A 27,546-nucleotide genomic window follows, 5' to 3' on the forward strand; every position below is an offset into this window, starting at 1 on the left:
AGATATACAAATCGCTTAACTATAAATTAGGTTTTAGTAAGTGTGATTGATGGGTTCTATATTAAATAACACAGTCAGATTGTTATTGAGAGATACTCAATAACAGTGCAAGCAAGGGAAACACAAGACCTGCATTGTTTTATGCAGAGTAATAAACTCATTTTATTCCTTTTGATTAATATCGAACAACTTCAAATTTCTTAAAGTTAATTACTTTAAATATGTGTGTTTACAAGTGTTTGAAGAAACGTATTCAAGAAAAAAATCAGACACTCCCATATACTCTTACTTACATATTCAATTGTAAATTATGCATAAAGTGCTGCATAAAGACACACCTATTTCTGCTTACAGTACTGTTACTGTGCCAGCAGAGAGATTTTTATATTGAGAATAGTAAATCTAATAGAAATTTGACTGGGGATTTGATTTACAGATTGTCTCAGAAGTTGTCAGTTTCTGTTGCTTAAATGATCAAACAAGAAATCTCTTATTTCTAGAAGTCGGGCAGGAAAAAGCAACAGTGACGTTACAGCTAGCATACAATTTACAAATACGTGTTTTAACAAAAAAAACCAAAAACAACAATTACTTCTAAACTAATCCAAGAATGTGTGTTTTCTATTTCGATAAATACCAATAATACACCCCCGATACAAAAAAAATTAAATAGGTGGATAGCCAAGAGACACTGGGAATGCTGGGGAATCCCCCCCACCCCACCCCACCCCCACCTTCCTGACTTGCATCTATCATTGATTCGTTCTGAACACTTTAAACCCGCCCCTACTACTGAGAGACAGCACATTCCTCCATTCTGCTTGCGAGATTTGAAACAAGATTACAAATCAGGATTGCGGCTTGTTAGCGGGATTTAAAGCTGTATTACAGTTAAGATAAGGAGGATTTAGAACAGAATTGTGGCGAAATGTACCAAGATGCCTACACACAAAAACCCCAGAAGAATGTGCCCATGACCAGAGGGATTTCCATGGAAGATAGCAAAGGAAAGAAGGTACAACTTAAGTGTGCAAGTACTGTCAAGTTACTACTAGACATGACAGAAAAAAACGCTCAAGCATTTTGGAAAGTAACCGAAAACACAAATTTCATACAGTATATCAAAAACGAAAGCCCTGGAAAAAAAAGAAAATATAATATGGCTTGGCGTTCAAATCGCAACCCAATGCATTCTGGTAAGCATAGTCCTGCTTCTCTTGAAAGGCAAGAATGGTACCTGACACAGGTAAAACGTGAGCTGAAAAACCTGACCTGGCCAAAACTGTCCTGCTGAACACTGAGCCATATGGTCACCTTATTAATATTATGTATGTGTGTGTGTGTGTGTGTGTGTGTGTGTATATGAAAAGCAAAGCTGCATACTTTATGCCTTATGCACAGCCTGTAGTAATCTCTTTGGTTGCTCACTTGGCAGTTGAAATGATAACATTTACAATGTCCACATCGGTATCACATGAGCAGCGAAAAATGCTTAGGAGACATGCTAGTGCAATGATAATTTAAAATAGTACTGGGGCTTAATGTGACCTCGGGACAGTTGATAAGTGCACTTTTTTGCACTTAAACTAGGTAGGCAAGTGCTAACATGACATTCAGGAACTTCTAAATATAGCCGGTAGAAGAAAGTTATCCAAGTATCACCAACATAGAAATGACCGAACAAATTACGTTTTTGTTTTGAACTTTGAGTTTGGACTATTCAGCAGCAATTGCACTGTTAAATAATTGGTGGGCGTACTAAATTAAAATCGAATACAATTGGCAGGTCTACTTAATATAATTGTTTTACTTAATTAAATATTACATATCATTTGGAAACTTGTAAATCATGAAACACTGGCTCTAGCAATGTTACAAAGTGCTCCAAATATACACTGAAGACAAATTTGTAATATACAGTCTACTACTTGTCACCTTAGGAGGCTTGTTTTATATATCGGGATTCTAATGAAGGTACTACCATGAACCAATCATCACCATAATTCTAGGACACTACAATTAATAGCTCACTTTGGCAAGTAGGCATTCAACTGTTATAATGACTCTCTTCATTTTATTATTTTGTCAAGACTGGGTTCGTTTTGACATTGTATAAAACTACCTGGGTAGTATTTTAATTCTTGCAGCTCTACTGTAACCAATCAAACCTCCAGCCCCACTTCACAAACTATACCATGATTCTTATCCTTTTCTCATCACCAACGTGAACCCATATGCTCATCACCAATGAGGTCTCCATAGACTGTAATATGGCTGCTTTTATTCAGCCTAATTCCTTACCATCCTCCAGAAGGGTCTCACACACACACACACACACACACACACACACACAGGGCAGCCCACAGGGGTCCCCAGTCGTGGTTTCTACTTTCTCACGTACCTGCTGCAGTGGCTCTCGGGCTGTCTTGGAGAATGCATGTCTCCAGGTATCCCTCCAACTGGGAGGGCTGGCAGGCTACTGTGCAAGGACACAGGCACAAACAAACAGATTAAATATGCTTTTTAATATATTGAATATTACATGCCACTAATAATAACTAAACCTATAGTAACAGCCCTAAGACACAAATTGAAAAAAACAAACAAAAATAAAACACTTAATTTGTTTACAGATACAAAACAAATAAAGCTAGATTTATATGGTTACAAACATTAGTTATACCGAGTCTACTTCAAGTACGGTGAAGACAAAGACAACGACCTAGTTTGTTAGAAACTGCATAAAAATGTGTACCGGTAGTGTGTGAAATAAGTATGTTAGTTACATATTTTAATGTCCCTTTATGTGAGCAAACAAGTATAGGAAAAATGTTTACAACAGGGGATAAACCAAGATCCTATCCAATCGTTTGACCAAATGACAGCAGAGGTACAGAAAAGCTTTGGTTAATCAGTTCTAACGGAGCATGCTTTTTCTGCATCCATTACGCTTTGCTTATAACAAAGTTTAAAAACAAGCTTAATGGATGCTCTGTTGTCATCGTTAATTGTGTAAAGAATAAACATGGACTTCTTTCCCTCCAAAAGCCCTATTACGCCAATCTCATTATTTCTAGCTGACGTGACATCTAAATCATTTATCTGATTTTACTGTGAACACCTCATTTAAAATTACCTCATTACAAAAAAATAAATAAATAATAACAATAATCATAAATAATAATAACAATAGCAAATTAACGGTAACAGGCAACAATTTAAGGAACAATGGCAGGATTACCAGCACAACATACATACATGCATACATGCATACACACACACACACACACACACACACACACACACACACACACACACACACACACACACATATATATACCTCCAACTATTTAATTTAATTTTTTTTGCTTACCCATCATATCTTTTGTCTTCTTGAAATGTTTATACCATCTCCCGAATTCCTGGCATTTTGCTGCTGAGACATTTGCATAGTAAGTGCTGTTCACAATGGAAGAAATCATACTCTGCAATAAAGAAGAGAGAGTTGGTACAAGAAAGAGGTCTCATTCCGTCAATTTGTAACAAAATGCAATGCTGTAAAACATTCAGTTAAAGTACACTAGCATGCACCCTGTGACTATTAAATAGGTTTTTGATTTGGAAACTGCTAACAATACATACTTCACTACAAGTGCCACATGCCTGTCTGGCAACTTTTTATACACAAAATGTCCCATTTCTACAAATGCCACCAAGCCTGATAAAGCATAAAGGACTTTGTTAATAGGATTGCAACACTATACTAAACTAGTAGGGCTTACTTATGTGAATTAAATCAGTCTTATTAAAAAGTTTGGCCTCTGGAAACAAATATTAAAAACAGGCGACTGTCTGTCTTCCACCTTCTGCACAATCTGCTTCATTCTGTTTATAAAAAAAAAAAACCCAAAGCCATGCCCATGAGTAATGTTCAAGTGACAAAATGAATGACCCACACGACTTGCTGCGTTATTGTTACCAGGCACATAGGATAATGCACCTTTCATATATAAATAAAAGGGAAGGAATGGAGAGAAAAGTAGGAGCGAGATATATATATATTTTTAAAAACAAAAACGAGAGATTTATTTTTATTAAACTGAAGCCGTTACTAACACCTTACAGGCCTGAGGGCGAGTAGCAGAGAGACTGTTTTGTTATAAATATTCAAAAGACAAAACCATCTGTTTTCATATTACAGGTACACTCCCATACTATTTGTATGCAATATCAACATTAAAGCATTATTAGGCCTCTGGGTTTCTATAAAAACCATATGCAATAACTGTTAAGTGAAGTGCACAAAGCTTAGCTGTCATTTTATTCATAAATTATTTATTCACAGAAGCACTGACCCTTGCAAACTGAAAAGGTAGGATACTGTTTGTACTGTAGTTAGGTTGTGAGAACCTGAATGCATTGTACTCTGACTGTACATTAATATAGAAGGAAACTGTAGATCGCAAACTAGTTCATCGTTCCATTTTATTTTTGCTTGTAAACTTCTTGTTTGGGAAATGCTAGGCATATATATATATATATATATATATATATATATATATATATATATATATATATAATATATATGGATATATATATATATATATATATATATATAATTATAAATTATAATTAAATATATATACAAATTAAAAAGATACATTTGACCAAATCAAATAAAGTATTGAAATTCTAAACATGCACTTTTAGCACCAAAGAGAGGTCATACTCCACTAAGTGCACCCCCCCCCAATATTGTTTAGAATAGATTCTAGAGATTTAATATAATTTTGTTTAGATTAAATCAAGCTGACTTTAAAATAATAAATCTAGATGGTCAGATCTTTTCTCATCTACAAAAGGCACAGACCAAACACATCCTGAGCCAAATCTAAACATTTTATAACATATTTTTTTCATAACGGTATATAATCCAGTAGGAGCACTGTCTTATACTTCAAAGCGCTGGATTTTTCTAAAAAAAGCTGGTGCTAAGCTTTGAGGCATTTAACACTGAATTTACTGAAGCAGTAATGACATTATAACAAAATAATGTTTTAAAAAAGATGTTCTACACCGCAGTTTGAACAATCTGCATTCATCATTACCATTATTATCGTTAAAATATTGATATCATGAATCTCTCAGGGTCTGCTGAAGACTCCAGTATGCTGTACCAGTGTCTTGTCACAGATGTTTTAATAAATGCATTTCATTAATCACATTTCCCATGTAATACATCATCATACCGTCTCAGCTGGATTTCTACACTGGTGCCTTGTCTTCCCAGCAAAAAAATGCAATTGTTAGTATTGCCTCAATATTTAGATCAACAGGTACTGAACTGTGCACGTCTTCTTCAACAGATTATTATCAGCAACCTTATCAGAATGCCCAGGAAGAGACAGAACACATTATCTGACTAAACCATCTCTTATTTTTCTGTAACGGGTATATATATATTATATATATATATATATATATATATATATATATATATATATATATATATATACAGGTCTACACATATCTAATAGATCTCCAGATAGTTCTCTATTCAGCTCCCAGTATGCCCCTTAACAAAACAAATGCTGCAAATCCAAAATGTTACCCCTTCATACACTATTGACACCAGTAGGCTGCAACTTAACCAACCCAGCACTTCTGTTTCTATCAGCTCCAGAAAGCAAGCAATTTTGATGGCAATTTGCTGCTCCACAACTAAACATCTGCTCTTTCAGGGGTCAGGAGTGGGGGTGGGTGGGGTTATTTGGTGCCGGAGTCTCAAAGAGGATAGGGGTTGAGTGGGATCTCTTTGGAGACAAGTGATTAGCAAGACAGCCCAATCAAATAAGAGTCAACATGCATCAATGAAACACATTTAAATATCCTCTGAAGGGCCAGGGGGCTGGAGTACTACTAAAATAATGCAAAAGGGGACACTTCCAATTAATTAATTAATAAATTGCTCCGTGTCAACTCATACAACCCCCCCCCCCCCCATTGTGATAAACAAAATGGTTATGGCCATAAACAGTAAGATTACAGTTCCTGAACCGCATGATCACAAAGCATCAGCTTACTTCATGACTTCTGAATAAGGCAGCGGCTCAGATCCACTTTCAGGATTTGATAACATTCAGGAGGATTCCATCAATGGATTTCAGTTTGTTAACCTCTCTCCTGAGGATTGCTGCTGTGAATGCCAGGCAATCACTAATCCTATAAATAGTTGTCAATCATTCTTTGCTAGTCATACATGGTCTTTCCTTTTATTTCCTTCTCTTTCTAGTCACCCTCAAAAGCATACAAAGCCCACCCGCTCACCTGCTGTTTAATGTGCTTCACTATGATAATAGGGGAATAATGTGTAGACTGGTTCGGCCAGCAGTGTAATATTTTATGTTTGCATCCATCGGGTGTGAACTCTGCAAGGCAGTCAAATCCACAGGGAAATTCTTGACATGCAAACATTAAGTGCAGCATATTATATAGATCGGCATGGATCTGGGCTCAATTCAAGCTTAATGACACTGAGGGACTATTCACAACATTGGGATTCTACATTCTCCACAAATGTACAGTTGCCTGAAGCATACATTATTATTGTTGTTTTGGGAAGGCAATTCTATACAGGAAATATTAACATAACTGTATTTCCAGCCAAGACTGCTCTTCCCATCCTTGACTTAATACAAATAAAATTTCTCCTTGAAAAATGTAAATTAGCTATTAACATTATTCTCCCCACACCCCCATTTTTCTCTTTTAAATTGTATTTCAGTAAATATACAAAGATGTTAAAATGTTGGAAACCAGACACCCTCAAAGAGATTTCTCCTATTTAAAAGAGCCTTCACTTGGTCCACAAAAGTGCTTTATATTTTATCAGGCATTTGGCATTTGAAAAGGGACACTGCAGTTGCTGTTACTGTGTTGTTTCGGTTTGTTGGGTTTGTTTAAAGCTCCAGCACCTGTGACAGGGGACATTCTTTAGCCAATGAGCTCTGGTTCATGTCTTTCAGTAACTCCTTGAGGGCATTTCTTACTGTGGAATGTGTCCACTGTTCAGGAGGCAAGTCTTCCAGTTTAGGGCAACTGCATAGAGGAGGGGACAGATTAAAAACAGGGTTAATACAACGCTGCATCCTGCTGCAAACATTCCTTTAAGACAGACAGATTTCATTTGGCGCATCAAGCAGATGCATCTGGAGATTGCTCTCAGTCTCCTGATTGTTCTGATTAGTTAATTACTTTATACAACACATCTGCTGTATTGATGCATGAATTATACATCAGCTGCATGTGGCGACTATTATTTCATGTTACTTCTACCTTCTTGCTCCGATGTGCTTGGTGAAACAATTTAAGGTATCACTGCCTAGTTTTGCCACTCATACTGGAATGCTGGAAATAATGTTATACTAAAAACAGTGCCAGTGGTAACAATCTCATGTTATGCTGCATAATTCATATACCTGCTGAAAGAGTTCCAATTTTGAAATAAGTTACAAGAGCTTGTAAGGCTTGAAAATGCATTTATTAAATTATGTGGCAAAAACAAAAGTAATTCTGAAAAATCCACACTGGCTTTTTTTTTTCTTCTTCTTTTAGGTTCCTATAAAATAGATTTTGCTATTAAGAGTAAATACATGCATTAAAAAAAATAAAAATAATAATCATTACAGGAGATACAAATGGTGCCAATCACACACACACCTTAGGATATATATTTAATACTCCTCAGATTTCTCTACACATACAATAGGAAACAATTCTACCACCCTGAAGGAGAACAACACTGGAACACCTTAAAGGACCGAGCAGCCTGGGAGTTTGAAGAAAGCTGAAACCCTGAACACAGCAGAGCTGAAACAGCGAATCATGACCTTCGATTGGTATGTTGTGACTAACCTGTGTAACTGAATTTTCAGTGTGACCACATGATACACATCCTGCAGCATGTCTGCCACCGTGGCGTCTGGGGCATCTGTCACATAGGAGAGTGGGACTGGATTCCATTTGCCAACCTGGATTAGGCCTGGTACAGACAGACAAAAATACAAGGGATTCAGCTTTATACCAACAGGGATTTGAACGTAAAATACTGCAGAGAAAACACATACATTACACACGTGTGTGTGTGATATATATATATATATATATATATATATATATATATATATATATATACACCACACACACACACACACACACGCGTGCGCGAGAGATATAATAGATGTAACCACTTAACCTCCAAATCAATTATCTGCAAATGGCCCTATTGTACAAAGCAGTTTTTTTTTTTTTTTTTTTATGTGTGTTTTTGATAGTATCAAAAACAGAGGGGTTGGGGGTGAGGGCATCACTGTAGGCATTTAATAATCACATCTAAGGGTAAAGGCCTTAAAATAGTCACACTACTACAGGGGTATGATTACCATAAACTCAAAGTCAGCCTCCTCAGTCCCACCTGGGATATGTATTATTAGAAACCAGATAAAATGAAATCTGTTCAGGGTTCACCCAGGAACAGAAAGCATCCACCTCGGTTAGAATGTAGCTCTGCTTTTAATTAGGTAGCACCTCGCTATATATTTGCACAGGAAAGTGGATTTTCAATAAACACCCACTGCAACCTATAATTATTATAAATTGTAATTGATGCCTACCTTTTGCCTGTGCTGCAGAACTGTGGGAATATCCGAGAGAAAGCAAAGCCATTTCAATCAGCTGATTGAAGAGCATGTCCTTTCTCACAAGCACAAATTCTGCATGTTCTTCTTTGCTATCAAATTCAATGGGGCTTTCGTAATGCTCAACCACGCAAAACACTGGAAGCATGTTTCCTATGAAGAAAAATGGTTACATTGCAAATTAAAAAGAAATATTAATAAATGAATAAAATGTCAGCTCTGAAGTTGCACAAGAAAAAGACTGTGCTCTATGGATCTAATGTACCAAAACAGGGGTGTATTAACTTGTTGTGAAAGCATTAAAAGTAAAAGGACAGTTAGTACGAACATATACTTGCTTAACAAAAAATAACACGTACAAGAGATAGTAAGAATAAATGTTATTAACAGTTTTTATGTCCCATTAGCAGTATAGGCAGACAAGACTGGCTACAACAGCAACCCCAATTACTTACAAACCTCAGTCTGTAGTAATGCCCTGAAGCCTCTACAGTAAGAATAGTACAGTAGAAGTATATTTTCAGTCACCATGCAGTATAACAGAGATAGCACAACCTCTGATCCTTCCTAGAAATTGCTTCTTGGAATGAATATACAGTAGCTTTTGCTGGCAATGTTTAGCTAATAGAGAAATAAACTTAATCTGGCTCCCAATACAGGTACATATACAGTAAAGACCAATTTAAAAGGCTTTGAAAAAAGCTCATTCACAGCCTGGTAATTAATCAAGTTTTCCCTACTGGCCCAGGGCCAATTAAAAGGTTATTTTCCAAAGGTGTATGTATTATCTGGATCAGCACCATTTGACTACATATCACTAGTGATTCTCTTGACAGGCTGTCACCTGATTCTTTCTATTAAAGGGTATAATCTTACATGGACTTTCTCCCAGCAGGATTTTCACCCTCGCCTGACACATAACCCCCTCTCCTCTCCTCTCCTGTACAGTGCAGCAACTTTGCAACCTTCTGATATAAAAAGAAGTGGAGAGCGCTGGTGACTGGTTAGTGCTAAAAATACAGGATGATTCAAACCTAAAGGCAGCGGTAAAGCGTTTGCATAGGGTTTATGAGCCTGTGTAAACAGCATGCTTACCATAAGAACCTTGTCTAAAACTATCCTGGCATTAGAGTTTGTGTAAATATCACATACTACTAGAAAGCTGAAACCTCCTATTCGGGAATTTATGAAACTTAAAACTTTGCAGGTGTCAAGGAGGTTTCTTTTATATAGCCCGAGTGAATCGTGGCACAATATTAATGCGCTCTGTTTGAGCTGTAATAAATTATGTTTAACGCCCTACCCTGCCTTTCTTAAGATGTATACATTCCTGGCAAACAATCAATACAAGGTAATCGCGAGCAGAGGCCAAAAAATTTGCTGAAGAGCCGCCTTTCCTTTTTTAATAGATAAAGATCTAACAATAAGGACTGCTGTGTAGGTTCATTTCAGGATCAATATGTGCTTTGTTTTCAGGGAACTGAGGAAAAAATAAATGATTGGACGGTAAATGTTATTCAGCTTCACAATACATTCTGCTGCCTCGCTCCAAATTTTGAAATGCTTTCAAAAACTTCTCAAAGGTTGCATGTAAGGAAGGCACTAGGAAGCACACATCAGGGATATCTATCTATCTATCTAGAGAGAAGTCAACAATACAGCTTCTTGCCAAACAGCACACAAATAGCAAAAACACAGAGTAGCTTAACATATGAACAAAAAATAAATAAATAAAATAAATTATTAAAATTGAAATGTGTGGAGTTACCTCTCTTATGCCACGTTTTCATAAGGAGTCCGGCAGGCTTGAGACACACTCCAGGGAGCTTGGCACCGGTGCTGCCCAATCTCCCTCTTCCTAGAGGGCTTCCATTCTGCTCCAGGCGTGCTATCTTGGCCGGAGGCCCCTTGGGGTCACCAATGTTGTTGAGCATTTCACAGTTATCCTTTCCATGGCCGGAATCGCTGAGCTGATCCATCCTCAGCACCAGCTTCTAAAATCACCTGTATAAGAAGAGACTGAATTAGACAATGGAAAATGATAAAAGAAATTCCCTTTCCTCAAATACAAAGAAATGACATACTCACTTTAATAGCTAAAAGAATATATATATTTTTTTTTTTCAAAAGACAGAAAATCTAATTATGTATAAATCCAGTCAGTATAGATAAACATCAAGTTGATTTTAAGAAAATACCAAATTATACAATTGTTTTTCAAGTTTTAAGACATATTTATCGTTTCAGTAAACCACCAAATGAGCTCCATAATATATTGCAATTTAAATAAACAAAAAATCTAATTTACATTAAGAAATAAGTTCAGCAGATATTTAGGTTTTGACAAAAAGAGAAGCCTTTATACTGGAAAAATGTAATTAGATTAACACATTGCCACTACCAAACACTGATTGCAAATTGGACAGCGAGACAGACTATTTAAAACTTTGCTGACAATGCTATCTGACTTGAAAACCGACGTACATCTGGTGTATTACCATCATATAACTGAGTCAGAGTATGAACTTTAATGACAAGAACACTCGCACAAAAAGTCTCTGAGCTCATCTCTGAAGAGCCCTTTATATAAAACTAGGGGAAGTAATTTGCATGGTTTGATCTTGTCCTTTGTAGAAGGGATTGAAAGCAAAGAGATACAACTGTAGTGCTTTATAATATATGGGAAGAAACTATTTGTTACAAAGGCGTTTTATATTACTATGCATAAAGGTATTCTCTTTGTTTAATGCCAACATGTTCCACCACACACGCACCCCACTCTAGGATGATATGAAGAGGTCTATACGAATGCACCCACTTAAAGATAGTGTGTGGGAAAAGTTTAGAATAGGATTAATAGTCGTTTGTTAGAAATTGCACAACTTTATAATATGGCAATGTTAAACTTTCTTTGCAGATTTTTAAACAGATTTATCAAGGTCTGATTTTTGAGTCCTTATAATAACCCTTTTGAGGAGTTTGTTAGATACTGTTTCATTAAAAGTTTTACTTTCATGCATCTTGACGTCCTTGATAAGTCTAGTATTAAAAGATCAAATACAAAGTGAACAGAAATTAATGCTTAAATGAAACTAGATAAATATTAATCTAGATGCATTTTTCTACTTGCATTCTAAAACCACGATTTAGGATATTTATCAGTGCACATTTCCCTGCCTATACTGGCTTTTTATTTAAATTGTTTTTAAACTATATATTATGTATGCTTGTCCTGCAATGCAATCCCTGGTAGAAACTGAAAAAAAAGTTTTATGCAAAATCACTCACTTGCAAAATATTCCAGTTCAGTGACTAATGCATTTAACAGTGTGTACACTTAAATGGTAAAGAAAATTGCAGATCTCTGTACACAGTGGAGTACTAGACACAGACTACAAAATGTAAGGAACATTCCTCAATAGAAAATTAGTTTTAGAAAAGGGTCTTTAAAGCTTAAAAATTAAGAAAAAAATGGTCTTAGGGTGATAAGTTCAAAATTGTAATTAAGTATTATTAAAAACCGGTAATTTAATCAAAATCTCAACAACCCCTGTGGTACTGTGAGCCTCTCTCAAAGTTAAAAAGGTACAGTACAACATTACATAGCACAGCTGGCTGTCAATCCAAAAGGATACAGGAATAGGATAAACTCTGCAGGCACAGGCTGCAGTCGTGATGTCTAGTGAAAAACAATCGTTATTCCACCCTTCACACAGTATGCGAGTTGCAAGTATAAAAAGTTTAAGTTACAAAATCTGAAAATACACTGTAATACTCAAAAGCGTCAATGCATGTCTAAGTTCTTCTACATCATGTTTACTTTAGAAAACGTTTTGTATTACAAAGCCTTCCAGTAGCTTAATCTGAAACAGTATTTTTATTCAGTGATTATTTTATGTCCTACAATAGAAGGAGGTTCCGGAATAGGGCACGCTATTGTGTTTTTAAATAAAAAAAAAACAAAAAACAAAAAACAACAAAATGTACACTGCAGACCACCCAAGGACTAACACATTACATCAACGGCTGTGCGTTACGCGTTTTCTATGTTACAATACAGTTTTATCAAGACTGCAAATCCTTTTTAAAAAAAAAAAAAAAAAAAAAAAAAAAAACCACACACAACATGTAACATGTAAAACATTAAAAATATAATTTAATGTTTTCCAGCACCCTGATTCAATAACTAATTCAAATAAAAATATAACTATTATGTTTGCCACAAATTTAAATATCGGCGTATATACGATATTGAAAGAACATATTCGATTTACACTGCTGTTAACTGAAGTATTATTCCGAGTACTGAATAATGGCCAATATTCACATACACCAGGCTAACTGCAGTCCAGATTCCGCATTTGGTGGAGGTCCAGGTCAGGATTTTGTAGTGACCTTTAAAAGACAAAGAAGCAGAGCAGCACCTAAAAACAGAAAGAAGTGCCGCTGAACTGTCAAATTAGCAAAACCAAACTGAAACTCACCACTTCAAAACTTGAAAGCATAAACACAGTGCAAACAGAGCGTCTCCTTTCCTTGGGTTGTTTGAAAGAACGGAAAACTTGAAAGTTCAATGCTTTCTAGGTCTGTATAGCACCGTACATCACAGCTTCTTTATTTATACGGATAATATTCACTATCTGAATGGCAAAAAAAGGCAACTGTCCAAAGACGAAAGGCAAAATGGGCTACCTATAATTGAGAACTTGAACTCGGTTGAAATGCGAATACTGACAGTCCAGGTGGGAATATGGCAAAATCGTAATTGACAGAGACACTGTTTTGCAGCACATTACATTACATTACAAGTAAAAACAAATATACAGTATATAAAAAATCTGACTGAAAAAGTAAAATTATGTTACAAGTGCATAGAGGAGCCCTCTGGAGTTGTCACTATCCAGCAAGGAAATATCCAGTGCGTACTCAATACCCAACGATCGACATTAAGTAAATACGGTACTTAATTGTTTTCCCTTTTTGTTTGCTAGTAACCGGGTCGATATTAAATACGTGTTTCAAAGACTATGCTAGTTCTACCTTCTCTGTCCAGATATATAAAGCCGAAAAAATGACCTATCTTGTTGTTGTTCTTCTAAGACGAATCACGGTTTACAATACACAAACAGGTAAAAGTGCGTGTTGGTTTCCAATCGAAAAAAGAGGTGCAATAATATGAGATGAATGACAAATCCGTGTATTATGCTTTTTTATTATTTTTCTTTTTTTGTTACCCGGACGGAGCTGAGCTAATCTTTCTCTTCTCTCTCCCTCTGTGTCCCCATTAAATTATTAGTTGTATTGACTCATCACTCCTCCTGCCGCTGCTGTTTCTACTGCCTCTCCTTTTTCTCCTCATTTCAGTACAAAATAACACCGAAATGATCCGGGTTTAAAGCGCCTGGAGAAACACGCAAACCAGACCTTCTCCAGCACCCGACGTCCTGCTGAAAAAGGGACCTGAAAATTTAACTAAAAGTGAAAAGAAAAGCGAGAGCAGGGTGCGATTTCCGGCTGTGCGCGCAGGAATTTGTAATCAGCTTGATTAGAGTGAGGCGGCTCTGCGTTTGTTACAGAATAACACACACACACACACACACACACAAACACACTCATACGACATATAATACGTAGGCAGGGAGAGATATTACACATATTGAAATTATTAAGCAAAGCCTTGCAAAATACCACACAGAATAGTTGATTTTTAGTATAGATTCATTATGGATTCTGTAGTACGTCAGTAGCATCACCGGTAGCCAACACACTGTACGGTGAAGAATAGGGTGAAATAGGAGAGAGGGTAGGGAATGAAAGCAAAAATAAAAAAAAAAAAAAAAAAAAAAAAAAAAACTATTGCTACTGCATTTCTTTACCGTATGAAAAACATAACAATAAACAAAAACAAAACACCAGTCATACAGTAGAGTAGGAGAAAGGTATTAACAGCTTCGGAACTGACTGAATATGTAAATTACAACAGGTTCTGCACACAGGCAATAAATAACATTTACAGGTGACGCGCAACACAACGGAGTGCAGAGGGGGAACAGAGAGATTATTAACTGCACTGAATAGATCACATTTCAGAACTTGTTACAATGCCTGACCACAATATAAATTACACTCACTAGCCAGGCACTCAACACCCAGACCTGGGAAATGAACTGGATTCTATACATAATGCCTTAAGCTGCACACACTGTTCCATTCCAGCATGCAATAAAACTTGTGGTTATTGAAATACTGCATTTCCTGTACAATACAGAAAAACACAAATATAGTTAGCCTTTCCTCTAAATCATGGAGTACAGGAGAATCTGCATTAGACAGGAAGAGGCGGTCGAGATATGCAGGTTATAAACACATGCTTACAGAAAAAGGGAAAGCGAGAACATCAAACAGAGCAGATTCTTTACACTTTACCAAACAGCATGCAAACGCAACCTACAACTCGAAGATACAGGCTGACAGTGTAAGAACACAGCACATGCTACAACAACAAACAAGATCCTTTGAGACGTGATGCAGAAGACGGAGAGTAAAAGGGTTACTATTCAGATTTTGTAAGCATCCTGGTCACAAAAACACAGGCTTGATCAAACCAGAACAATAAACGCAGCCTTTGCATTACAAAATGTGTTATAATGTAACATTCACATAAGAAGGCAATCCCAACGCAGTTTAAAGATAGTACCACCTTAAGAAACAGGATAACTGACAAAGTATCAGAATAACAAACAGACAAGGGAAACTAAAGTTGACATACAGGTTGCCGTGAAATACATGACATATTTAATAAGAAGCATGTATTTGTTGTAAAATTGAGCCCAAGCATACACTCACACTAAAACACATCAAATAATTTATCAAGCAGCATGTACAAAAAATAGATTACAGCAAACAATTGTATTCCAAAAGACCAATAACACATTTATTACAGCTGTGTATACCTTAATACAGGGTTCTTTTTACATGTGTGTTAAATATATATTCCCTGGAGGTTCTTGTTGTTTTTCATGACATAATCTGTAGAAAACAAATGGATATTTAGATGCCCCTAATGAAATGCGTTTCCTACCATTTAATGTTATACAAGTTTAGTTTGCCACTGTTCTCTAGAGAATGAAGCACTCAGATTTGATTAAAAAATGTGACATGTCTTTACTAGTGTGTTATTCAGGTAAAAAGCAAAATAAACCAACAGAGAACATGCTAGTCTGAATCCCATTCAATGCAGGTGTTGCAGAACTTAGAAAGCAGTTACACATTAATACTGCACTATACAGCACTGGTAAGAGATACTGAATCATATTAGTGGGTTACCGAGAATGATGCCAAAGACGAAATGCTTGGCATGTACAGTGCTGTATTATACAGCAATACCTTTGAAGTGTGCCCATCAAAGTATAAAATAGATATGTTGGAATCTGTTTGTCTTTGTAACAGCAAATACACCTGTTATGGGCATAATACAACAAAGGTGTTTCATGTTGTACAAAAACCACAGGTGATAAACAACTGCCACACACAATGCTAAGGTCAATAACCTCTTTTAATTGCAGCTGGAGTAAATCAGATGTGTCGCAAAGAGGTAAAAACTCTCTCATGCTAGTGGTCATGTTCTTGTTGAAACGAAGTGCCACGTTTTAACATTACAGTAATACCTCAATTATCCAGTCGCCAACAGGGCTTATTTAAGGTGCCCCTCTCATTCTTTTATTGGGAAAAATAAAGAGCAGCTTTGGGATCAGATCTCCTTATTTATTTTCTTATTTTTCTTATCTGTTTAATAACCACTATCATTTCTCTGCTGGGATTCATCCTTCACTCATTATATACCTTCCATGACATCAAAACAATCAAATGTATAGTTATATATCATGCTTACTAACTATTCCAGATCTAAAATATATATATATATAAAACAACCACTGTCATATCATGACCTGCATATCGTTATATATGTATATTGTAAGATTAGTGTATTGTTACACCCCTAGATAAAAAGGAGACTGATCAAGAACACACGTAATAGAATGTTGAAGAGGTAAGCAATAACATATTATGAAAATATAGATAATATAAAGTGTCCCTTTAAGAGTATCTGGCACAATAGTGCAATTAGAGGTACAGTATGTAACTAATTTTTCAAACACTCCCACATTATCACTGATAACAGACATCCACACAATAAATGATACTGAGCTAAAAAAAACAAAACAAAAAAACCCCAAAACTGTTACTTGATGAAATCGAATATTTATTTCCTTAAATTGATTTAGTTACTGAACTCCTACATTAATTAAAACAGTGATTTGAAAAATATGTATAATTCATTAATCCTTTGTGCTATCAATTTTTACATAAAGTGGAATAAGAGAAACATTCTTTCAAACAACTTCGTAAGAGCCTGCTTTTTCATTTGTATTCTAGTTTGTTTTGTGATGAAACATATAATCTTTGCACTGAAGACTGACTTATTGTTTCATACCATTATCTTAATATGTACTGCACAGCACTGACTGTGATCCTTGCTTTAAAGTGTCATGTCTTATTCTGATAATATAGAGAATGTGTAGCGATGTAGGTGTTGCAAAGGTCTTTTTTCTTTTCTTTTTCATTTGCAATGTCTAATGTGCATTAACAAGATGATTTGGATTGCTATTGCAAATCATTTTCCATGCAGTTAAACAGTTTTTGAACACAAACAGCATGGGGTAAAACCATCAATACCACTTTAGCTCCATCAACGAATATTACTGTGTAGGGCACAGAAAAGAAAGTAAAAAAAGGAATATCTGCCATTAACCAATCATAAAAATGTGAATCATAATCCTAGAAAGTCAAAGACAATTTTATTAAAATGATTACATTAGTTCTAGACTGTTGAGGGTTGAACGGTTATACTGGAAGGTGGATGTGGAGGTGAGGGATCAGAAATGATGGGAACAATATTCTGGAACAACCCTCAAGATCATAGGGCCCTGAAGTTGATACCAAGAAGGTCTTGTTTCTCTCCTGCCTGCCGGGTTGAAAGCGATTCTGCCCTGTTCGTTTCCATTCGCATTAGATTAGTATTGATGCTATTTGATCTGGGGCTCCTACAGCTGGCACTGGGAATATGGACTGAGATACTTTGCAGTAACAATCTCTTTCAGAAACTGAGAGAGATTGCAAGCAACAACATACAAGCAGAAATAAGACAAATCAAAGAGACAGGTGTTGACAGAAAAAATACTGAGTATTAACAGTTTCTGAATGTACAAAGGTGCAGACTGAATTGGTTTCGAAACACGATTTACGCACAAGAGAAACAGAGATAGAAGAAATTGACAATTAACTGACTACCCACACGTAGACAGCCTCAGGGCTTTCTGTCCTCACCTCTCAGGACAGGGGTGAATATATCACAGCAGTGGAACCAATAGGACAGCCTGACACCCTAAGCTACTGTGCATTGTACTTGATAACCCCTATCACTGCTTCCATCAACTGCAGTGCAGGAAGACAGGAAAAGAAGCAAACAAATGCATGATTCATTTTATTATTATTTTTTATTACTAATGCCAGTGTATTATGAACACTAGGGACTAACACTAAAACAAAACAAATTAAGTAATAACATTAAATTGTTTTTTTTTAAATTTAATTGTACTTTTTATAATCAATCTATTATAGTAGTGTGGTAATAAATTAACTTCTGTAACCTTATGGTTGTGTATTTGTACCCCCTTGGCTGCATGAGGTACAGCTGAGGGTCACTAATGTATGTTTTCCTTTGAACATATTAACATTTGAATCTGTAAATCAACCTCTCAGCAATGAATATCTCTGCACATACACACACACACACACACCCCCCCACCCTTGTGGCTTTAAGGTTATAACACTGTAAGGTATGGTAAGCCAAATGTTTTAATTAAGGCAATTTAAATCAATGTTATTGTGATTTCTAAATACTTAAAAAATATATATGTTTTTGAGTTAAGAGCAGCCATTTCCTTGCCTGGGAGATACTATATTATAATTTTCATCTTTTTCATATAAGTACTGTAATTGATTATTTGTGTTAATATACTGATTGTGAATATACTGTGGTAGCATTCACTCTCCACGATATTTCCATTAGCTATCTGAGTTCCACTCCTTCATAATTGCTGACAGTGCCGAGGCAAATACAACTATATTTTACATGCCATAATTTTTTTCCAATTCGCCATAAGATACTCTGTTAAATTACTCAAATTCCTTATTAAAATAAAAAAATAAATAAATTTAAAAAATCATTAAAACTTACCACTCAAATTTACATTTCACAATCAAATTGCCCTCTCTTGAAAAAGGACACTTATTTAAAAAAAAAAAAAGTTTTTTACATTAGACTTACAATTTTCATGCAAAATGTCATGTTTTATTTAATATAGCTGTTGAGTAATATGCATTATCTGACAACAGCAAGGTCATAAATTCAGAGTTACTCAGGCTAATTATGGTTAATATCTAGATGTAAAAAAAAAAAAAAAAAAATAGATAACCAGCTACTTACTATACCGTATGTTCTTTCTCCATAAATATGCACACATACATTCTTACTAGACACATGAGAATGAATGACAGTGTTGTGCAATAGATGGCTTAAAATGAGATGTAATTGTGGGGATTAACAACAAAGAAAGACTGTTGGCAGATGTATGCAACCATTCTTCTTAAGGTTTTATACCAGCCTAATTGTTTTGTAAGTTTCCCAATTTTTGTCTTGCTGTTAAAATATGTGAACCCGCAGGAAAATATTTAAAAAGGTTATAAAGTAAGGAGCTCTACTTTCATTTAGCTAACCCTCAGTGTAAACACAGTACCAGTATTAATGATTTTAAGACAATTATTTCATCACAGATGAGGTTTGTGTGTGTGCGCTGAGAAAGGTTTTTTCTTTATCACCCAGCCTGCTCCTTGTGCTTTTATTAAATTATAAAATATATTAGTCATATAATAATCAACAAACATCACAGTTTGAGGGCCTTGAAAATTACTTTTCTGTCACTGGTACACAGGAGTAAAATCACATGAGGAATAATTACAGCTCTAATTTTTTTTTTTTAAAGTTAAAGATGATGTTTAAGAGAAATGGGCCTGTATTATGTATTTGGCTTTTCTGCTTTAGAAAAATAATTGCAGAAACTATTTGACTTTTATCTATTGGTATCGTTGGTGCTGTAACCATTAACATTGCCAAAGGAAATATTCTTCTTAAGGGTTAAGTAAACAAGGCAATAGTGAATAAACTCAGCAGAATACCTCTCAAACACAAACGTTACACAGATAAAAGAAAAAAAGAGAATGGACTGGAATGGAGGGACTTTGCGTAAAATGAAAATGTCATTTTTTATTTAGATTAAGTGTTCATAGAGGAGACAGTTAAAAATTAAAAAGAAAAATATTCTTATGGTTTAAAATATTTTGAATTAGTAAATTAACACCTTGGATAGCTTTGTGTAAAATCTCTTGCCTAGGGTAAAGTTGTGCATACGTATAAATGTAGCAGAAAGAAAGTAACACACAGACGCAAAATAAAAATGAGCCCAAAAAGTACAAAGTAAATCCACCTCAGTGTGTGTGTGTGGGAGTGCCTGTATGCGTGGGGGTATTGTGTAGTTCTCACAGGAGAGCTGAGGCTTGTGTTTCCGTGTTTATTTAAATTAGCAGTGTAGCCAACTTGAAAATAATTTGTTTTCACTAAAATGGTGTTCTGCATTGGATAGAAAATATGTAGTTTGTTAGAAATAAGAACAAGCAATTGAAAGCCTTTATTAATATAGACTAATGTGTTCATTACAGAATAATATATATAGATATTATATATCTATATATAGATATATAGCCTATATATATAATATATATATATATATATACATAGGTTTTTGCTAAGATGCAGTACACATGAAAGGGACTTGTGTGGTCATTAAAGCCCAAGCATCCAAAATGCCTCATTTTCCATCTATCATTAAGAATTATTGGATTTCATTGCTGTTAACAAGGGGAGGGAGGAATACCAGTTATAATACTTGATAATGAATGGAAATGGTGGTGGTAAAAACTGTTAAAACAAAAAAAACATAAAAAATAAAACACTACAGAGGTGTTAAAATATACTTGTAACAAATGGATTTAACATTCCTTAAATATTGTTCCTAAATGGGTTTGATACACACCCATTTAAAGCAGAGTGAATCTGTCAACTCAATTTACCCTTTGGACTTGACATGAGTGATTCACAACCAGGTTTACAGTGTCACCTCCTTATGGTCACACAGAGAATCTGTGTAATAATACATGGACTGGAGTGCTGTGATTGTACACACTCAGCACACTGCTGGTGGTTTCAGTGACTGGACAATTCCTTATTCTATATGGGTAACAGTTTGAGAACAATAGACTGGTATAAACCTATGCAGATGCGATGGTGACAAGCATACAAATTTGAATATAAAAACTCTCTATACTTTTTTCTTTTAAAATGAATTAAAAAAGAATAGTTTGATATAAAAAGATGTTTTACATTAGAAGTTCAGAAAAATAATCAAAACAATAATTTTTTTGGAGCCCTGGTTCCTTTGTAACACCCAAATTAAATTCAGGTTTAATGAGAACTGTAACATTTAAATTAAATGACAAAAGCTTCTGCAATGTACCTTTCTGAAAAATAAATAAATAGAAGTTAATACAAGGAGGCAAAGCGCAGTGACAGACTAAGTACAACAGATTCATGTGTAGGTACCAGGAATGTCTTTCATTCAGATGTGAGATCTTCAAATTGTGCTTTCAGAATTGTTTTAAATTAACTTGAATGAAGATGTACAGTGTTTCTTATATGAATATGTATGTTCTCATGTGCGTAGTTTTTAGTTCTTACATTTTTGACACAGAGCCCAGGAATGCACAAACAACACAGAAAAAGATGCTGTCTCTTTAAAACTGGTTGTGGCACGCCACGCTCAATCATTGTTAAGTGATTTTTTAAAAGGAGTCGTCACAACACAGGTAGGTATTAAAAGAGAGAGACAATACCCTTATTTACTGGCGACAGGAAAATAAAAACATGCCCTGGCAGTGAAACAGGTATTTACTCTCCAGTTACCACAGGTATAATTTCCCTCTGTGTGCTGAGCTGTTATTTCACGTCAGTGTAAATTATCAAGGGGAGTGGAATGGTTTCAGGTGGGATATTAGACCTCATCCCTTAAGTGGGACAGTTTACTGAAACCCACAATAGCCTGAGTGGCAACGTGCAGTCATTCACTAGACAAAAAAATATATATAAAGTTATCTAAATCAAAGCACTTCTGTGCAGACCTCACTTCAGCCCTATAATAAGAACTATTATGGTTTTGAACCTATAGTTACCCACATGATGGGCAGGTTTAACACAAACCTAAAAAAAGGATGGGTAGGAATGTTTTATGTGCTTACTAAATAGATTTGTTTTTAGTTTACAATGCAATCATAAAGATGTATACCAATGTACTGTTTTTTAATATCCACTGTATTACATTTCATCATGGGGACTTGAAAATAAATTGTTTGGACATGTTTGATGCATTGTTGGGAATCAAAGTGTTCCCTCTATCTTAGCTTTGAATTCAAATTGCTCAAATACTGGATGAACTATTTACAACAGTAAGGGATTAACGATGTTGTTGAATAATGTTGTAGCTAGCTTTAGATACAACCGCTGGCAGTCCCCATAACTCTCCATGCCAGCAATTTATTAAAGAGTCTGGACAGGAGGATATTTCTTTGCAATACAATCTACAAAAAGAAAATGAAACAAACAAACAAATATATCTGCTTATACTGTAGCTGACACTTACTCCACCTCACACAACCCTCAAATGTGAGATTGAATGAGGTGTAAACTAATTGGTCTCAGAGGTTTTGTGCAGGAGTGCTTTGTTTTCCTTTTATTAAATGTATTTTTTACAGTACAGTACACTGTAGGTGCACTGTTGTTTTAGATCTCTTGACTGCCAGTGACAATCCTGAAGACTGCAGCTTTTATATTCAGCTAATTCACTCAGGCCCCTAACCTGTAAAAACATTACCCATTGCTTTACCTGGTTTTCTGTTTCACTTTCTACTTCTACCTCAGAGATAAAGCTGCTGAATTAAGAGCCAATTAGTGCTCAACATGATGTAGACTTCAGGCCAAAACTGGGCTGCGATCACTGGAGTTCACGTTACAGTTAAAACAGTGACTGGCTTCCTGCTACTGAAGGTAATAACACTTGCGAATGGATGCGTCTTTTATTTTTGGCTTGTCAACACAGCACTGTAAAGGCATGAAACAGAATGGAATATTTAAATTAAATGAAAGATAAACGATGCTAAATGAACCCGTCTTACATAACACACTGCTCGCACTGAAGGTGTTTGCCTATGGCAAAGCTTTAAGCAAGATAATGTTGCCTATTGTTTTAAACATTTTCTGCCCCAGAATAAATGAAGGGTTAGCACTGTCAGACTATTCGACTGCCAGCTACTGTGTACCCATTCATTAAATGCTTTTTAAAGACTGTCCTAGTTAGAGGGACATAGAGATTTCCTGTAATTACTAACCACTGCATACCAATACTTTTCTTAAATAACATGTATATTTTCAGGCTTACTGAATCTTTCATCTTTTGACAAAAATACTAACATATTATATTTTCCATTTAAAAATGTCAATGTAAAATGTAGCTTTTTTTGTGTGTGAAGTGAAGCATCACAGTCATAAAGTACAATTCCGTCTGACAATTACAAGGCATCCACACAGTCTTTGATGCTGGTCTAAAGATACTCACGGCTATACTTGCAAACAGCTTCTCGGCATGGGTGCCTTTTTGAGGTTAAGTTATGCCAATAAAACAGGGTTAATACAATTAATACAACAAATGACTTCCCATCACTTGCACACCTGCCAAATGCATATTTAACACTTTAGTCATCTGTTCTGAAAGGGTACAGTAAGACCGAGAATGTTCTTAACGTTCATTTAACTTATTGTAGCCTTAGAAGTATAAAAACACTTACAAGAATTGACAGGATTTCCAACAAGTGAAAGCTTACACACTGTATTCTCTTCTTACATTTTGGTTGTGATACCAGGGCAAAATCTCCAGTCTAATATGAACATTACACAGCTTGTCATAAACAACTCTGACAAAGGCCGGAACAATTAAATATCCTTTTTTTTTTGTATTTTTTTTTATATATGTTACTGGTCTAATTAGCAGGGTTATTTTCCTCTCAAATGCAGATTTAAAATGAGGCCCTGTGTACATAAATATTTCTAATAACATGTTACAGCGCTTTGCTTTGCTATAAATGCAGTTATTTAAGAAGGCACAGGATATCGCTTTGCATTTGTATTGGCGAGGTGCTATGCCCTTAAAAACAGCAGCAGCTTTGTGAACCAACATCTGTCATTACTGTTGCAAATAATGGTGAACCAGGGTTTTTCCAAAAGGTAATATTCCCTGAATGTTGTGAACATTGATTCATAACAAATATTTTATTAAAAATGCTCAAAATCCATAAGCATCTAAATTACAATCTATTCTAATAATCCTTTAAAAAACAGTACAGGACAAGCATACTTTCCTACAAATTATTTATATAACATTTGCCAGCTGTCTTTGCTGTGCAAAGTATTTCTCCATGGAAACTAACAACAATGCATTAAAGTGAGCTTGCTTGAAAACAAATTGCTCTATTAACTTGATCCCAATAGCACGTAGCTCTTTAAAAATAATTTTAAATTAGCCGTTATATGAAGTATTGTACACATTCTGTTTTTTCAGAGCTTCAATGTCTTTTAAAGGCGTACATTTTAACTGATATTATAATTGAAATTAATGGTCTACTAAATGTTAAAAATAATATAAAGGTGCAAATTTAAACATCACCACCCACGCTTCTCCAACAATATGTAAGTGGTTAACTGGTGTGCCACTTCCCATTAGTGACTTCACTTACTTGAGACAAACCTGGTTTACGTCAGCAGTATTACATGCAAAATACCCTGCAGCAATAACAAAGACAGTAAATGAATTTACACTTGATAATCAGAGTTCCCCAACGTAGAGGCTGCTAAATTTGAGCCCAGCAAGTCAGCACTATAAGCAAGTACAGTATACTCCTTTTTACTTCCTGATTCTTCCACAATATAGAACTTCAGTCCAAGTAATGTAACAATATATCACACCTACTATGATAGACTGCACTATAATAAAGTAAACCTATTAGGGATCTACATAACTCAAACAATCCATGCAAACTCAACATTTTAACTACCACACTTAGAGCAGTTTTTATACTATACTACTAAGAAAATGTATAAGGTTATGCTCTTAACAAGAGAAAATGAAATGGCTATTACCATGATTCCTTAAACAGATCATCAGAAAGTTGAATTATCAGTGAAATGAGATCTGGCTTAAGTTATCTGATGCACTTCACATATAAAAGAAAGAATGCCTGTTTCACTTCCGAGTCGTGTAAATGAAAAAGAAGAGTGTCCAGGGAACCAGAAGTGCTTCAGATGAGCGCTATTGGATCCAGTGGGATATAGTCTGTATTTTTCCTGTAGCATTTGTGTTGTATTTCTTATTACAATGTAATTATTTTGCCACATCCTCTCCGTCTAACTTTATGGATAAAAGTCCAGATGTGTGTGTAGCTTTCTTGTTTTGGAGACAGATGGAAATTGAAGGATTACTTTGTCAATATCTTGAATTATCAGCCTGACCACCACTTAAATAGTATACTTCTGTGTTCTTTCCAGGTACAAATACACATCAGGCTGAATATTTACCAAGACATGAATAAATCCATAGACAGCGTGGTATAATAATAATAATAATAATAATAATAATAATAATAATAATAATAATAATAATAATAATGTGATTGAAGCTACAGTAATTGAAATACATGTTCACGTGTTTTTGACACTGCACAAAATGTACATGACAACAATTTAGTAATGAAGTGATGCTTTCAAATATCTTGCTATTACATACTAAAATATGTTCATGTTGGTTCTATATTTGATGGTTCTATATTTTGATGGAAATAATGGCTAGCTGTTTGAAATATTGTGCATATACACAAAATGGTTTAAAAAGAACTGTAATTTCAGAAAGGTACAAATATACTGTTTAAAACTCAATTTCCATGTCAATCTGGCTGGCATTAGGCTTTCCATAGAAACCTGATAAACACCTTGACAACATCGCTTTAAATACCCTGCAAAAAAGTTTCAGTGTTATGCATCTCCACTATACATTGTGTATATGTTAAGCAACAGGCATTGGGGTTTATATTTAGGGCAAAGTCGAACAAAAGAGCTTGCGAATGCTGAAAGGAAGTGGCTTTTACAAACTGGCTTTTACAAATGATAAACGCGTGCCTACACACAACACAGTGTAGTAACACACACACTTCTGTGACCATTCAACGAAGCACTAAAACTACAATGAACAACTAAGAATGTTGTCTAAGTAAAAGAGATTGAAGTCAACAAATACAGTAGAACTAGACCAGGGTCTGAAAACAGCCGGAAAGAAGCAGCGTGAGGTATTTGTTTGTAAATCAGAGGCTGCTGGATGCCTGCACACGTTTAGAATTTAATTCGATGCCTAATGTCGCTGAGTCATAACAAAAAGTGACCGGGAGTAAATACGGAAGTCTGTGTTTATTATCTTTGTTTGAATGTCTTGTTATTTATTGGCAATCACATGTCACTTCTGCAAGATCACTTTAACAGCTCGGGTGTCATGCTCTGCAATGTAGTCGTACAGGAACAATTTACAAATAGCTACACCAGTCTCCATATACTGTACTGAAACGGAAAAAAACCCGAAAAAAGTCACCGTATTATACATTATTGTAATGCTGAAATGAACGAAACAAAACTATTAAATATGTTACGGTCATTGTGTGCAGAGTATAGCTGTCGGTGCGTAATAGTGCTACAATTTAGAAGAGCAGCACAACTACAGTGTCTTCCTGTTGTGTTTTACAGGAATAGAAACTCGGTTGTTCGACTTCACAAGAGTTGTATTGCTGTTGTTGTTGTTAACCTGAAGGCATTCCTATAGTCCTGTATCTTAACGTTGACAAACAGACTGTTGAAACCTCTATACACAGTATGACAGATAGGTGCTGGTGACTGAAAATAGAAATCGATTACAGTTTTACAAGTAGCTTACACATAATAAACAAATAAGTCACTATTACTACCTCCAAAGATGCCAAAGTTAGCAGAAACTGCCAAGCGTCTGGTTTCCCATCAAAAGTTGAGAAGTCGGTTTAGCTGTTGAGCGATCCAATAAGGGAAAAGTCCTCAGATCAAAAGCTCGCACTGACTTGAGATATCTCTCTCTCTCTCTCTCTCTCTCTCTCTCTCTCTCTCTCTCTCTCTCTCTCTCTCTCTCTCTCTCTCTCTCTCTCAGATTTGAGTGAATCAAATGAATGCAAGTGAGATCAGCGCGGGCTAAAGCATGTGGATAGAGAGGATGGCGTTCTGAAAAAAGTCAGGTAAGAGATGACCCCTCCCATTCTGATGCCCAAATTGATGATTTGTCGTTTCAGCTGAACCCTGCCTTAAGCCTACGGCTGTTTTATAGTCTCGTTGTATTGCGAGCTCCCCGGGGATTGAGATTCACAGTACCCGGGAGAAGTGGTAGCTGGCACACGATTTTTTTTTTTTTTTTCGGTCACACTCATTTATTTAAATTTCTGCATTACCTTTAATGCTTACCTGTCATAAACAAACAAAAAAAGTTTAAACTAAGGCCAGTTTTAA

The 27,546-nt window shown here is 35.5% G+C and overlaps 1 protein-coding gene across 6 annotated transcripts in view; it reads right to left on the minus strand.

The window, feature by feature from the left end:
• The window catches only part of LOC121313655 (DNA-binding protein SATB1-like), a 48,034-nt gene extending 20,871 nt beyond the window's left edge, over positions 1–27,163 (minus strand). For 2 of the 6 annotated variants that reach the window (XM_041246414.1, XM_041246410.1), the window contains exons 1-7: positions 26,982–27,161; positions 10,465–10,700; positions 8,673–8,849; positions 7,915–8,041; positions 6,975–7,098; positions 3,374–3,485; positions 2,402–2,479 (exon numbers count right to left, since the gene is read on the minus strand). In XM_041246414.1, coding sequence (XP_041102348.1) covers positions 2,402–2,479; positions 3,374–3,485; positions 6,975–7,098; positions 7,915–8,041; positions 8,673–8,849; positions 10,465–10,675 — 829 coding nt within the window. In that variant the 5' untranslated portion in view covers positions 10,676–10,700; positions 26,982–27,161. Of the gene's footprint in view, positions 1–2,401; positions 2,480–3,373; positions 3,486–6,974; positions 7,099–7,914; positions 8,042–8,672; positions 8,850–10,464; positions 10,701–13,027; positions 13,142–13,180; positions 14,269–26,981 lie in introns of those variants that run through there. The other 4 variants (XM_041246413.1, XM_041246415.1, XM_041246411.1 and 1 more) reach the window with 4 other exon arrangements.
• Between the last annotated feature and the right edge of the window lie 383 nt (positions 27,164–27,546).

This window comes from Polyodon spathula, chromosome 3, assembly GCF_017654505.1.
Source record: "Polyodon spathula isolate WHYD16114869_AA chromosome 3, ASM1765450v1, whole genome shotgun sequence".
Taxonomy (NCBI): domain Eukaryota; kingdom Metazoa; phylum Chordata; class Actinopteri; order Acipenseriformes; family Polyodontidae; genus Polyodon; species Polyodon spathula.